The sequence below is a fragment of the Ranitomeya imitator genome, chromosome 2 (assembly GCF_032444005.1).
Source record: "Ranitomeya imitator isolate aRanImi1 chromosome 2, aRanImi1.pri, whole genome shotgun sequence".
Taxonomy (NCBI): Eukaryota; Metazoa; Chordata; class Amphibia; order Anura; family Dendrobatidae; genus Ranitomeya; species Ranitomeya imitator.
In genome coordinates, this window is record NC_091283.1 from 155,825,356 (window position 1) to 155,839,657 (window position 14,302).

The 14,302-nt window shown below is 47.0% G+C and overlaps 1 protein-coding gene across 2 annotated transcripts in view; it reads left to right on the forward strand.

The window, feature by feature from the left end:
* NUP214 (nucleoporin 214) overlaps positions 1–14,302 on the forward strand; it is a 69,022-nt gene that overhangs the window by 53,245 nt on the left and 1,475 nt on the right. The window contains exons 17-34 of one of the 2 annotated variants that reach the window (XM_069747536.1): positions 2,879–3,037; positions 3,117–3,220; positions 3,347–3,514; positions 3,615–3,700; positions 4,083–4,166; positions 4,449–4,721; positions 4,797–4,955; positions 5,040–5,139; positions 5,238–5,313; positions 8,208–8,301; positions 8,605–8,680; positions 8,878–8,942; positions 9,238–9,435; positions 9,513–11,066; positions 11,147–11,217; positions 11,687–11,846; positions 11,942–12,091; positions 13,250–13,421. In XM_069747536.1, the coding sequence (XP_069603637.1) occupies positions 2,879–3,037; positions 3,117–3,220; positions 3,347–3,514; positions 3,615–3,700; positions 4,083–4,166; positions 4,449–4,721; positions 4,797–4,955; positions 5,040–5,139; positions 5,238–5,313; positions 8,208–8,301; positions 8,605–8,680; positions 8,878–8,942; positions 9,238–9,435; positions 9,513–11,066; positions 11,147–11,217; positions 11,687–11,846; positions 11,942–12,091; positions 13,250–13,421 (3,749 nt within the window). The remainder of the gene's footprint in view (positions 1–2,878; positions 3,038–3,116; positions 3,221–3,346; positions 3,515–3,614; positions 3,701–4,082; positions 4,167–4,448; positions 4,722–4,796; positions 4,956–5,039; positions 5,140–5,237; positions 5,314–8,207; positions 8,302–8,604; positions 8,681–8,877; positions 8,943–9,237; positions 9,436–9,512; positions 11,067–11,146; positions 11,218–11,686; positions 11,847–11,941; positions 12,092–13,249; positions 13,422–14,302) is intronic. The other variant, XM_069747537.1, reaches the window with a different exon arrangement.

The following is a 14,302-nucleotide window of genomic DNA, read 5'->3' on the forward strand; positions in this document are numbered from 1 at the left end:
GCGATACATGAAGACTGACTTCCAAACTGTTTTGTTCACCGATGAGTGCCGTGCAACGCTCGATGGTCCAGATGGATGGAGTGGAGGATGGCTGGTTGATGGACACCCCATGAAAACACGGCTAAGGCGCAAACAAGGAGGAGGTGGAGTAATGTTTTGGGCTGGAATCATGGGGAGAGAGATTGTCGGCCCCTTTATGATCCCTGAAGGGGTAAAGATGAACTCCATAATCTATGTGGAGTTTCTAAAACAACACTTCCTGCCATGGTTCAAGAGGAAGAACCGTGCTTTCCGCAGCTAGATCATTTTCATGCATGATAATGCATGGTCTCATGCTGCAAAAAACACATCTGCATCTCTGGCTGCTATGGGCATAAAAGAGGACAAACTTATGGTGTGGCCACCATCTTCCCCTGACCTCAACCCCATTGAGAACCTCTGGAGCATCATCAAAAGGAGTGTCTATGATGGCGGGAGACAGTTCACATCTAAGCAACAGCTCTGGGAGGGTATTCTGTCCACATGCAAAACAATTGAAGCAGAAACCATCCAAAAACTGACAAATTCAATGGAAGAGAGAGTTCAGAAGCTTCTTTCGAACAAGGGGTCCTACGTGCAAATGTAACATCACCTAGAATAAAGTTTTCACTTGAAAACTGTTTGATTTCATTTTGTAATAAGCTGATAATGCTTATAACTTCACAATTGACTTTTTTTTTTCAAAATTAAATTAAAAAATGTTAAACTCTGCTGTGCATAATAATTTGGAACATGCATTTTGAGGTTTTTTTTTTTAATATAAATATACTGTTTTCATAGGCATTAGATTTAACACAAAACTCAAAAAAACTATAATATATTTGTGGCCAGGAGTACACTTGTATACCTCCCCCAATATTAGAGTCCAAATCCTCGGGACAGTTCAGGGAACTCCAAAACACACACCACACAAGAGAACGGAGCAACAAAATCCCAAAAAGCATGTTCATAAAATTATACAAATTTTATTCGACAAATGTTAACAGATTATATCATATAAATACAAAACAGGCACATAGCCAAAAGATGGAGTGTGGAGGAAACAAGTGGTATACTTGGGGACTAGGAGGGAGTAAAATACGTTACATCCTGGGTACAGCCAGCAAGATCATCACATCACATTACCGACTCATAGAGTCATGGTTTCAAAACCTCAGTACAAGTGTCCATGGTACTATAATTATAGCTATGAGATGCCACCATGTCAATGAACATGGCCACTAGCGTAAATCAGACAGGCTTACCCATAAGTCAGGATGACTCCCCTCCCTTTTTGAAAAAGCAGACCGCGAAACGTGCGTCAGGGGGCCGCTTGTGGAACCGGAGGGAGTCTCTTACTGAGTTCTCTTGGTTGCATTATGCAAATGACCCTTTTTATATACAGTATATTGCCTTTGGTCATCTTCTGTGCTCTTACCCATAGGGTCCTTCCCTACCTTGGGGGGGCCCTTTTCCTTGATGGGCATGTTATTGTCCACGTTAGGTTTGCAGAGTTGCACCACATAGCCCCATGAGCCAGTAGGTCTGAGATTGGTTTATATGCATATCTGTGTATATTAGGCACTATAACATGTACTTATTTTTCTGAGTGGATTGATTTTTGTCTGGTTTTAATTATGTTTTAATATTTTGTGTGGAGTACCAATAAAATATACTGTTAAATAATTTTCTGTACAATTTTGTGGTGTGCATTTATTGCAGTGGTGCTTTCTCTTCTTTGGCCATTGTTTACCACTGAGCATGCACCCCTAGTTTTTCGTTTCCTTTGGTATGTTTGTATATAGTGGTGCGCTTGGTTTCTCTATAATCATATAGCACACACAGTCTCTGCTCGTAGAATTGCCTAGACTTATCCATACATCCAAGGTCGGTAAGTACCAGGCCACAGGAACGTATGGATGTGTCTAAGGGTGTAAAATGGTTAAAGGATATTACTATGTGTAACAATTATGGGGGGGTGACCCTGACAGTTACAGCTAAATGGGAGGCGGATGTTGGCCCTATATCGGTGGAGCAATGGAGAGAGATTCTAGAAACAAATACTCCACTATATGTAATTCAGAGTGTACAGAACTCCAAACTTTCTACACAAGATGGGATATCGCCATCATTCAGCCCTAGGTGTGGGATGGATGAGGCACATCTGATGCATGTGATGTGGGAATGTAGACTGATAGGACCACTTTTGATAGAAAGGATGTATGGGTTAACAGATCCCCGTATATGTATATTGGGATTATTTGAAGATGGATCCCGACTTTCCCCTATTCATCATAGGTATGTCTCGAATCTTATTTCAAGCATGTAAACTTCTTGCATTTCATTGGTTATACACAGAACCTCCATCTATGGGAAAAACTACAACGAAGGGTAAATAATATAATCTGGTTGTAAAGAGGAATCTATCATGAATGTAATTTGATTCACAAATTTGGAAAGATATGGAGTCCTTGGTCGGATCCTCCAGGGCTGTCCAGAAATCTTCTAATAGAATATTTACCATGCTATCCCTTAATTGTTAGTCCCCTTTTTTCCTCCATCTATGAATTTTATACTCTGTTATTCTAGAACTGCTCTGAACATGAGAATGGTCCTCTCTGGAAAGGTGGGATTTGGGTTTAGGGTGGGTTAGGGAATGGAAGTTCAGATACTTTGCCTATGTTTTATACTATGGAATTATGTCATTTATTTATTGAAAGATGGAAAATTTGTATTTGAAGTTTTTCAATTAAAAAAAAAGATAGGTGGTGAGACTTTACATAACTTTTTTTTCTGTAGAATGCATTGTCAAACTAATAAAATAAAATAAATGATTTTTTTTTTATTTTTTATGGTTCAGATACATCATGCAGATATCGGCTGCCTAAAAACCACAGTCCTGGAAGGTCTGTCTAATTCTCAGAATGCAAGAAAACAAGAGGTGCGAATAAGTAACCCCGTATACCGTCTCCTCTTGTACAAGAAGGCGCTGGACCCCATGAGTGAGGCACAGATACAGGTCGGACCAGAGAGGTGATGCGGGTGAGATGCTGTGTCACCATGTGGAATTTCTAAACAAAGCTCTCGTCCTCCCGCAGGAGATTCGCCGACTCCATCAGTACGTCAGGTCTGAAGTCCAAGGTGTGAGCGACGTCCTGGATCTGGAATGGGACCGCTTTGTGGAATCGACTAAGAAGCAAAAGTGTGTAGTCTCTGGAAGATGGCCAATATGTCTGCTGTGATGAGAGCAGGAGGGGGATGGGATTAATAAATTGCTGTTCACAGGTTATGGTCTTGGTGAGCAAGTTCTGTGATGCTCTCTTTCCAGGGGTTATCCTGTATCGGACCGTGAGACGCTGTTTAATACCCTGGCCAATAACCAAGAGATCATCAAACAGCAGAAGACACGTCTCAATGAATTGGTGGAAACACTGACCAAACTGCGGCTTTACAACTGCACCTCTCAGTGGACCAACGAGGAGTTCAGCAGCCCCAGGTGAGGGGAGCCGAGGTCTGCGGGAAACCTCTGGGGGTAACACCTTCAGTGTCTGCCAGCCGCAAACCCGGAAAAGTTCTCATGCTGCTTTTTGTTCCAGCAATGATGTGGAGGTAGAAAGTCTCCGGGATAGGCTGTCAAAGACTACTATAGATGCCACCATTAAACAAGCCCCAAAGCTGCCACGTAAGTGCCAAATGGCCCCGAAGCTGCTCCCCGTCAGTGCTATAATGATTCCTTGAGGGCAGGGCACTATGGACAGACCGCAGTCTCATCGGTCAGAGCCATGTACATGTAGAAATGTCTGCCAGTGATGGTGGCGGCTCCCACATGAGAGGAGCTGATGGTGCAAGTTGCCCAAGTGGAAAGCTGGAGGAGGCGTCTGTGTCCTACAGTTTTTAAAGTAATTGCCCCAACCGCTCTCCAGTCGTCACTTTTGGTGGGAGTCGTGACTGCCATTATTTTTGTGGGAGTTCTACATTTATTTAGATTGGGGCTTTTCTGTTTTGTTTTGTTGTTTTTGTTATTTTTTTTTTTTAAATATTTTTCCCATTTTACTGTTTTGCAGCCAAGCTGTCACCGGTGAAGCAGAATCAGCTGAGAAACTTCCTCACCAAGCGGAAGACCCCTCCTGTTAGATCTCTGGCCCCAGGTACAGATGGATCATTTTATGGGGTTATTTAAAAAAAAAAAAAAGAGATGTCCTCACTCCATCCTTGTGCCACTCCATCCCTGTGCCACCCCCTCTGGTGATCTCCAGCAGGACCAGAAGTGATGGTGTCTCTCGTCCTATCAGTCATGAGACCACTTGTGGAGGAATGTCACCCCTGCCATTGTGGGCACTGGAGTGTAAACGCTTCTTTCTGCACTTTGTTGTACTCCCTCCCCCCTTCATGTTGCTCCCATTGAGTGATGTGGCCGGTCTGTATTTTAGTTGGCCTCTCCCGGTCGTCGTTCCTGATTCCGAATTACATAGAAGACCTGGATGACGTCAGCTCTTCGTCTTCCCTGTCAGAGGCGGCAGAGTGTCAGGGGCGACTGTCTGAAGTTCCCATTAGACAGGAGACTCCACCACCGGAGCCGTCCCCAGTCCGATCCGTGCGCCATGCGCCGGTGACCCGCACCATGTCCATGCAGCCAAGTTTCGGGACCCCAGCTCCTCCATTTGGGAAGGTTCAGCCGGGCCATGGACCCATTACCAGCACTCGTGAGTCTTGGCTGAGTTCTGGTCTGTGAATGATGCAGTCTGGATATTAATGCAACCTTTCAATCCTTTCTCCAGCGGCAGTGTCCATGCCGGCAATGAGGGTAATCCCTCCAGGGGCAGACAGCACCATGTTGGCCACCAAGACCGTCAAACATGGAGCTCCAACCGTGTCTGCATCCCAAGCTGCAGCTGCCGCGGCGCTGAGGAGGCAGCAGATAACCAACCTGCCGCCAGGTAACCTGAGCTCTCTGCGTGAGTGTTTGCTTGCAGCCTGATCCCGCCGCTGACCGCTGCATATATTGCTTTGCCTCCCCGCAGCCGCGCTCACTGAATCCACCTTACAAACTGTGCCCAAGGTTGTGAACGTGAAAGAGCTGAAAGGGAACGGACCCGGACCGAACATTCAGTTAGTGATGATGTGAGTAACCTGCTATTATGGCCTCCCGATATTACCCGCCACCACTGAAATGACTCCTCACATCTCTTGCTTCCTTATCTCTTGTTTAACCCTTATAGGCCCACTACGCTGCAGACCGCTGGCCAGTCGAATAACCAAGCAATGAACAAAGTGGCTGCAGCTCAGGCTAAGCAGGTACCGAACCGCCAATGTCTCTGCAAATCTCGTCTCTTTGCTGCCACCACTTGGGGTGGGGGGAGCGGGGTTGTTTGTATGGCATTCACTGCCCAATAAAAAGACCCAGGAACAGGATTCTCCTGGTCAGTACTTAGATTTTTTTTTTTTGCTTCACATTACTTATGATTTGCTAATTTTATATTGTAATAAATCAGGACTATGATATGCTGAACATATGCTTTTATTATTTTTATATATCTAATGGAAAAGGGATTGTTCAATTTAATTAAAAAAAGTGTGTATATATGTGTGTATGTACAGTACAGAGCAAAAGTTTGGACACACCTTCTCATTTAAAGATTTTTCTGTATTTTCAGGACTATGAAAATTGTACATTCACACTGAAGGCATCAAAACTATGAATTAACACATGTGGAATTATATATTTAACAAAAAAGTGTGAGACAACTGAAAATATGTCTTATATTCTAGGTTCTTCAAAGTAGCCACCTTTTGCTTTGATGACTGCTTTGCGCACTCTTGGCATTCTCTTGATGAGCTTCAAGAGGTAGTCACCGGGAATGGTTTTCACTTCACAGGTGTGCCCTGTCAGGTTTAATACGTGGGATTTCTTGCCTTATAAATGGTATTGGGACCATCAGTTGTGTTGTGCAGAAGTCTGGTGGATACACAGCTGATAGTCCTACTAAATAGACTGTTAGAATTTGTATTATGGCAAGAAAAAAGCAGCTAAGTAAAGAAAAACGAGTGGCCATCATTACTTTAAGAAATGAAGGTCAGTCAGTTTGAAAAATTGGGAAAACTTTGAAAGTGTCCCCAAGTGCAGTGGCAAAAACCATCAAGCGCTACAAAGAAACTGGCTCACATGGGGACCGCTCCAGGAAAGGAAGACCAAGAGTCACCTCTGCTTCTAAGGATAAGATTATCCGAGTCACCAGCCTAAGAAATGGCAGGTTAGCAGCAGCTCAGATTAGAGACCAGGTCAATGCCACACAGAGTTCTAGCAGCAGACACATCTCTACAACAACTGTTAAGAGGAGACTTTGTGCAGCAGGCCTTCATGGTAAAATAGCTAACCACTGCTAAGGACAGGCAACAAGCAGAAGAGACTTGTTTGGGCTAAAGAACACAAGGGATGGACATTAGACCAGTGGAAATCTGTTCTCTGGTCTCACGAGTCCAAATTTGAGATCTTTGGTTCCAACCACCGTGTCTTTGTGCGACGCAGAAAATGTGAACGGGTGGACTCTACATACCTGGTTCCCACCGTGAAGCATGGAGGAGGAGGTGTGATGGTGTGGGGATGCTTTGCTGGTGACACTGTTGGGGATTTATTCAAAATTGAAGGCATACTGAACCAACATGGCTGCCACAGCATCTTGCAGCGGCATGCTATTCCATTCGGTTTGTGCTTAGTTGGACCATCATTTATTTTTCAACAGGACAATGACCCCAGACCCACCTCCAGGCTGTGTAAAGGTACCGTCACACTTAGCGACGCTGCAGCGATACCGACAACGATGTCGATCGCTGCAGCGTCGCTGTTTGGTCGCTGGAGAGCTGTCACACAGACAGCTCTCCAGCGACCAACGATCCCGAGGTCCCCGGTAACCAGGGTAAACATCGGGTAACTAAGCGCAGGGCCGCGCTTAGTAACCCGATGTTTACCCTGGTTACCAGCGTAAAAGTAAAAAAAAAAACAAACAGTACATACTTGCCTACCGCTGTCTGTCCCCGGCGCTCTGCTTCTCTGCACTCCTCCTGCACTGGCTGTGAGCGTCGGTCAGCCGGAAAGCAGAGCGGTGACGTCACCGCTCTGCTTTCTGGCCTCTGTGCTCACAGCCAGTGCAGAGAAGCAGAGCGCAGGGGACAGACAGCGGTAGGTAAGTATGTACTGTTTGTTTGTTTTTTACTTTTACGCTGGTAACCAGGGTAAACATCGGGTTACTAAGCGCGGCCCTGCGCTTAGTTACCCGATGTTTACCCTGGTTACCAGTGAAGACATCGCTGGATCGGCGTCACACACGCCGATCCAGCGATGTCAGCGGGAGATCCAGCGACAAAATAAAGTTCTGGACTTTCTTCAGCGACCAACGATGTCACAGCAGGGGCCTGATCGTTGGTCGCTGTCACACATAACGATTTCCTTAACGATATCGTTGCTACGTCACAAAAAGCAACGATATCGTTAACGATATCGTTAAGTGTGACGGTACCTTAAGGGCTATTTGACGAAGGAGGAGAGTGATGGGGTGCTACGCCAATGACCTGGTCTCCACAGTCACCAGACCTGAACCCAATCGAGATGGTTTGGGGTGAGCTGGACCGCAGAGTGAAGGCAAAAAGGCCAACAAGTGCTAAGCATCTCTGGGAACTCCTTCAAGATTGTTGGAAGACCATTCCTGGTGACTACTTCTTGAAGCTCAGCAAGAGAATGCCAAGAGTGTGCAAAGCAGTCATCAAAGCAAAAGGTGGCTACTTTGAAGAACCTAGAATATAAGACATATATTCAGTTGTTTCACACTTTTTTGTTAAGTATATAATTCCACATGTGTTAATTCATAGTTTTGATGCCTTCAGTGTGAATGTACAATTTTCATGGTCATGAAAATACAGAAAAATCTTTTAAATGAGGCGTGTCTAAACTTTTGGTGTGTGTGTATGTGTGTATGTGTGTATATATATATATATATATATATATATATATATATATATATATATATATATATATATATATATATAGTATGTATATATATATATAGTATGTATATTTATTTTAATTGAACAACCTTTCTCCCATTAAAGGTGTATGTGTGTGTAAAATAATTTTTTTTATCGTATTATAGCCTAACTGTTTTATTGTTTTTAACCCCTTCCTGTCTTCCTCCCAGGGTCCTCCTGCCGGAGGGTTGAAACCTACTGCAATCTCTGCCCCGTCTGGCACTCCTCAACCCGCGCCAGTGTTGGTGCCCAGCAAGGGGACAGGTAGGGTCATTATATTTTGATGCTTTGTTACTTGTTTCCACAGTGTACGTCGCCCAAGCAGAGCACTGTGTCGCCATGGTTACAGACTACATACAAACCGTATGTAGTCTGATTCTGTTGCCACGTGTCTCTCTTCTCCACTCTTTTCTTAATTGAAGCGGTTTTCCTTTTTCTTACGTTGTGAAGCAATTTTTGGGTGGTTACAATAGTGTACACACTCCTTTTATAGTTATGTTAGCGTGATGTCATGCTCTGCAGAATGTTCACCACATGCAGTAAACTAAATCGGACTGTTTGTTGCAGGGCCCGCCGTCTCTTCACCTTCTGGTCCGGCAGTCGGTGCCTCTGCCAGCAAACCTTTCCCGTTTTCTACTGTCGGGTATGTGTATTTGAGCCCCCTTATCAGTAAACATTGGAGAAAATGGCACCGATCTCTGCTAATTGTCTGTGGCTGTCGCTCAGGGACGATGTGCTCTGCGGCAGCTCTGCTCTTTCTATCGGGGAGCTCCGCTTTGTGCGATACTGCTCTTGTGTTGCCCATGAGTTCTATGTATCTTGTGCTTTGTTTGCTTGTAGAGTCTTCACGCCGGGTCCTTCTCCAGCTTCGGCTGCCTCGTCATCTTTTGGAAGCCTCGGCCCAGGTAAAGTCCTGGACATTAGTGTGACGTCTCTTGTAGACACGGATACAGCGTAACAAGCTTTTATTTTCAAATGTTCTGGAAATGGTTTGTGGCCGCTTCTACTAATGCCCTTGGTTAGCACCTGAAGGGCCGGCTGCTGGCCACCTGAAACTGCGGGCCATATGGCTATCCAGAGAAAGCCATAGATGTCGGGGGGTTACGGCCATCAGACCCTGGTCATCTGTCTGGTTCTAGCTGCATTCCCCTCCCAGGTTGCCAATAGATATTGCTTAGACATTTTTTTTCTTGATTTCAGGGAAGGATTCTCAGCAGCCTCCGAGTTTTATGTCCGGCCCTGTGAACAAGGTCCCATTTGCCCCTGGATCTGAAACTTCTTCTCCATTTGTCTCTTTCTTGCCGCCGCCATCTTCATCATCCTCTGCTGACCCTGGCAGTACTGGTAAACCAGCTGCAGCTCAGACACACACTGCCGCACCAGCAGCGCCTCTCCTTAGTAAGTCTGTGTCTGGGGAATTACATGGTCCTGTATGTTATACCTGGGATAGTCATTGCTTGTCTTTATTATTTCAGCTAAGGATCCGGCCCAGCCTGCAAACTTCGTGAGTGGGGGAGGAATGAAGCCGCAGTTTGGCTCTCCACCTGACACTTCGGTTTCCTTTGTGTCTGTCATGCAGCCAGCTTCTGAACCTGCTGATTCCTCCACTAATGCTAAGACAGCTGCACCCCAAGTACTGGGCAGCATGTCAGCCCCCTTAGTCATGGCTCCTGTGGGATTTTCAGGTGGGGAGACTCTAGGAAGCTTTTCTGGACTGAGAGTTGGCCAAGCCGAGGAGGCATCCAAGGCTGCCCCTTCAGTAGCACAAACTAAAGCACAAAGTGTTGGCTCCTTGCTCACTTCTTCAAAACCTGAGGATCCAGCCTCAGTCCCCTCCACGTCTTTGCCTCTAGTGTTTAATCCATCAGCAGTAGCTGGGATATTTATGCCAGCTGCCAAGTCGGGCTTCTCTTTCACGCCAGCAGCAGCTCCTCCGGCCGGAGGGACATCTTCAGTTGTTCAAGCTTCTGCAGGGTTTGGTTTCTTGCCTCCTGTAACTTCAGCTGCCTCGATCCCAGTGACTACCGCCACCGTAACTCCTGGCTTATTTGGATCGGATGATAAACAGCAAATGGTGTCGGAAAAATCCGTTCCCGACTCTGCCGCGTCTACACAGCTACAAGCACTTTTGGCTCAGCCAAGTGAAGGGAGAAGACAGCCGGCAGCTAGCCCAGTAGTAGGCAGCACAGTGTCCGTACCCACGGCTGCCATCTCTACAGACGCTTCAACTGGTGCCGAATCCAAGACATTGACTGCTCCAATATCCACATTTACAGCCAACATAAACCTGGGGCAAAATGCCACCACGACGTCCGCGCCAGCATTGGTCAGCCCTGTATCACCTCCTGCAATCACAAGTTTATCCTCTCAGACTCCAGGTTTGGTTGCGGCAGCTACTTCCGGACCCCCCGGCTCACAAGTCACCACCAGTGTAGGTTCCACCACTCCAGGATCTGCTTTTGTCCAGCCGCCAGCAGCGTTGTCTTCAGCAGCGTTGTCTTCAGCACCATCTGCATCGTTGTTTGGTCAGACCCAGGCAGCGAGTTCAGTTCTGTTTGGACAGCAGAGTAGCGGCTCCACCAGTACATCCACTGACGCAACTTTTGGCTCCTCAGTTTTTCGGGCTACAGAAGGATCAGGGGGCTTTGGCCAGGCCACATTTGGTCAGACGGGGTCTTTCTGGAAAGCGTCTCCTGGCTCCGCTGACAACTTTTCCTTCAAACCACAGAGCTTTGCGTCACAGTCGATCTTTGGCCAGCCTCCTGCCTCCACTGCTGCGGCTAGTAACAGCGGTGGTGGGCTATTTGGGAACACAGCAAACACTAGCAACGCAAGTACATTTTCCTTTGGACCACCATCCAGCAGCAGCAGTGGTGCCCCAACCACGGGAGGAGGCCTCTTTGTACAGAGTACCACTCAGGCATTTGGACAGAATGCCTCAACTTTCGGTCAGGGTACACCAGCCTTCGGCAGTGCAAGCTCCTCGACTACAACCACCACATCGTCTTCCGTGTTCGGCTTTGGCGCAGGTTTGCATTTATTACAATCGTCCTTCTCTCTGTGCATGTCTGGTAACGCTAATTTGTGGATTATTTTTTTTCTTGACCAGGATTTCCGCCAAGCTCTTCTGGATCTGTATTTGGCCAGTCCCAGAACACCAGCTCAAGTGTCTTCGGGCAGGTACAAATATTTCTTGTTGAAACCAGTGCAGCCAAATCCTAAATTCTCAGCGCCTGTCCTCCGTCACTGGGGGCCGCAGAATTGTACTTTATCATGGCGGCCAGTCAGATGTAAATCCCAAATGCCCTAGTTCAAGAGTGCCATCTCTCACTAAATGACATTTATGTGCCATGGGACCAGTGCACTCCCAACGTGACAAAAGCTCCTACTAGGTTAACATTTCCATAGCACCCAATTTACCAGATGGAAACTAAAAGAATGGCTAGTTTGTGCTGTCTATGGCATATGCCACTATCTCCTGTGCAGACTGTCTGCCATGCTCTAGACATGTTCCACTGCATTCATCTAGACTGGGAGGAATACTGCATGAACATATAGGCCTGACAGTAGCCAGGAAAGCCATATGCCACTATCTGCATAACAAGGGGCTGAGAATCTGGAAGGGTTTCATGTCTTTTCTGTTTCCTAGCAGTCTGCGACCTCCTCTGGAGGTCTGTTTGGTGCAAGCAGCGGTGGTAGCGGCAGCGGAGGCTTCTTCAGTGGTCTTGGAGGCAAACCGAGCCAAGAAGCAGCAAACAAGAATCCCTTTGGTTCCTCGGCTGCAGCATTCGGCTCCCCTGGCTCCTCCAGTGAGTATCGGCCCTAATATCCCACCTTTCATAAGTGTAATTGTGAGAACCCCTGCTCTGAACTCTTCCTATGTGTGGTTCCCTCCATCTCGCAGACACCAGCAGCCTGTTTGGTAACAGCGGGGCCAAGGCGTTTGGCTTTGGAGGCACGCCGACCTTCGGAGATCAGAAGTCTCCAGGAACGTTCAGCGGTGGAGGAAGTGTGGCCAGCCAGGGATTCGGGTTTACTAGTCCTAGCAAAACGGGTAATGGCAGCTTCATGGTTGTTATATAGCGTACTAACAGTACACGTGACTCACACAAGGCCTTCACCCGGGGCGAAAATCTGCACCAACGCCAAACCTCACAGGCACTTATCATTCACTCCCCTTCTGCTCTATGTGCTTGGAGCCTCCTGCCACCCCCTTTCACACCATGCTGTGCAATGCACATAGGGATAGGTACTGCAACTGCATCCCCCTCCTTGTGCACAGCCTTAGGCTGGAGAGCCTGTAGATGAGGTCTCTGGAGGTGCTGCACTATGGGGAATACTCCAGTCCTTGCTGATGGCTCCAGCACTGCGGATTTGTGGGGCAGGTCCGTGCCTTGGATGACGTATTGTTACGCCCTGCCTCTGATTATTGGCAGTGGGTGGGTAATCTGGTGAACGTCTCGCCAACTGTGAAATTGTGCGGTGCCACAGATCATGGACGTTGCCTTAAATCTCCATGGTGAGGGTCTGCTGGGAGAAGGACCATGTCAACCCTGCCCATTGCCTATAACATGGCATCCATGATAATCTCTCTATGGGGGGGGGGGGGTCTTCTCTTTTGTAGGCAGCTGGGGTCTCGCTTGTCATGTGACTGTTGCATTCTGTACATTGCTTTCTCAGTCATCTGCTCCTTTCATCTTTGCTGGGATTCCTTTGAATTTCTAAAACCTGTGCAGTGTGTGTAATATGGCAGCCTCTGTCATTTATTGTGGGGGGTGGGGTGTTCATATTTCCTATGGACTGGACGTTTTGAAGATATTTCCCTGACCCCAGCAATGGCCATGATCACGGTTGGAGCTGATGTAAAGTTCTGGTGGTCCTGAGCAGTATGGTGTGCCCTCCCCCTACAATAAGAGAACAGAAGCCGCCATCCATTCCTCGTATATGGGGGCTGCTTTGTGACCAACACCCCATACATAAGGCTGCCTATTCCCTGTGGTGTATTGGCCCCCATCTGTGATATTCGGAGTCTGCTTGTGTCTCCATTCGCTGTGGTCATGTATGATGTGTGTGTACCGCGCCCTGTGCTCGTGGACCTGCCGCCCACATTGTTCTGCTGATGGTTTTTGCCTGCCATTACCTTGCATGTGATGTTGTTCCCTTGTCTCTCCCTTTTTTTTTTTTCTTTCTTTCTTGCCCCTGTTTTGCTCAGGTGGGTTCGGCGCTGCACCGGTGTTCGGCAGCCCTCCAACCTTTGGGGGATCCCCTGGTTTTGGAGGGGCGCCAACATTCGGCACAGCCCCAGGCTTTACTAGCCCTCTGGGCTCGACTAGTGGCAAAGTGTTCGGGGAAGGTACAGCAGCCGCCAGCACCGGAGGATTCGGGTAAGAGAGGATTTTCTCTGTTTCTCCATTCATTAATGCTGTAAATGTGAAATGTGTCTGCCCCGAGCTGTAGTCCTGTGCAAATGTGCATTCCCTCTTAGAAGAGCCTTAGCAGTCCTATGTAACACTGTATTATGGGGGTGTAGTTGTACCCGCAGTCCTATGTAACACAACATGTAAGGACTCGCTGACACGAACGTATAACGCGGACGATTGCATTGTGAGAAAAAAATTGCATGCTGCGATATCACTCCGAAATCTTTAGGATGTGAGAAGAAGCACATGTTGGACGGTCCATCAGAGCGGAACCAGATCTATACGGACACATTGCAATTCCGTAATGTTGGAAGCTGAATATGGTGCTGTAAAATGGTAATGCTGCGCTAGTAAAAATGGTATACAGAAAGCACACGGGTGACAAGCGAGAAAATATCGTCCCACTGTCCTGGATGAGAACGGGCCTGATATGTAATACGTAGGTGTGAGCGAGCCCTCACACTGTATTATGGGGGTGTACCATCAGTACTACATGCAGTCCCAAGCAATACTACACAATGCTGTATTATGGGGGTGTACCATCAGTACTACATGCAGTCCCAAGCAATACTACACAATGCTGTATTATGAGGGTGTACCATCAGTACTACATGCAGCCCCAAGTAATACTACACAATGCTGTATTATGAGGGTGTACCATCAGTACTACATGCAGTCCCAAGTAATACAACACAATGCTGTATTATGGGGGTGTACCGTCAGTACTACGTGCAGTCCCAAGTAATACTACACAATGCTGTATTATGGGGGTGTACCGTCAGTACTACGTGCAGTCCCAAGTAATACTACACAATGCTGTATTATGGGGGTGTACCGTCAGTACT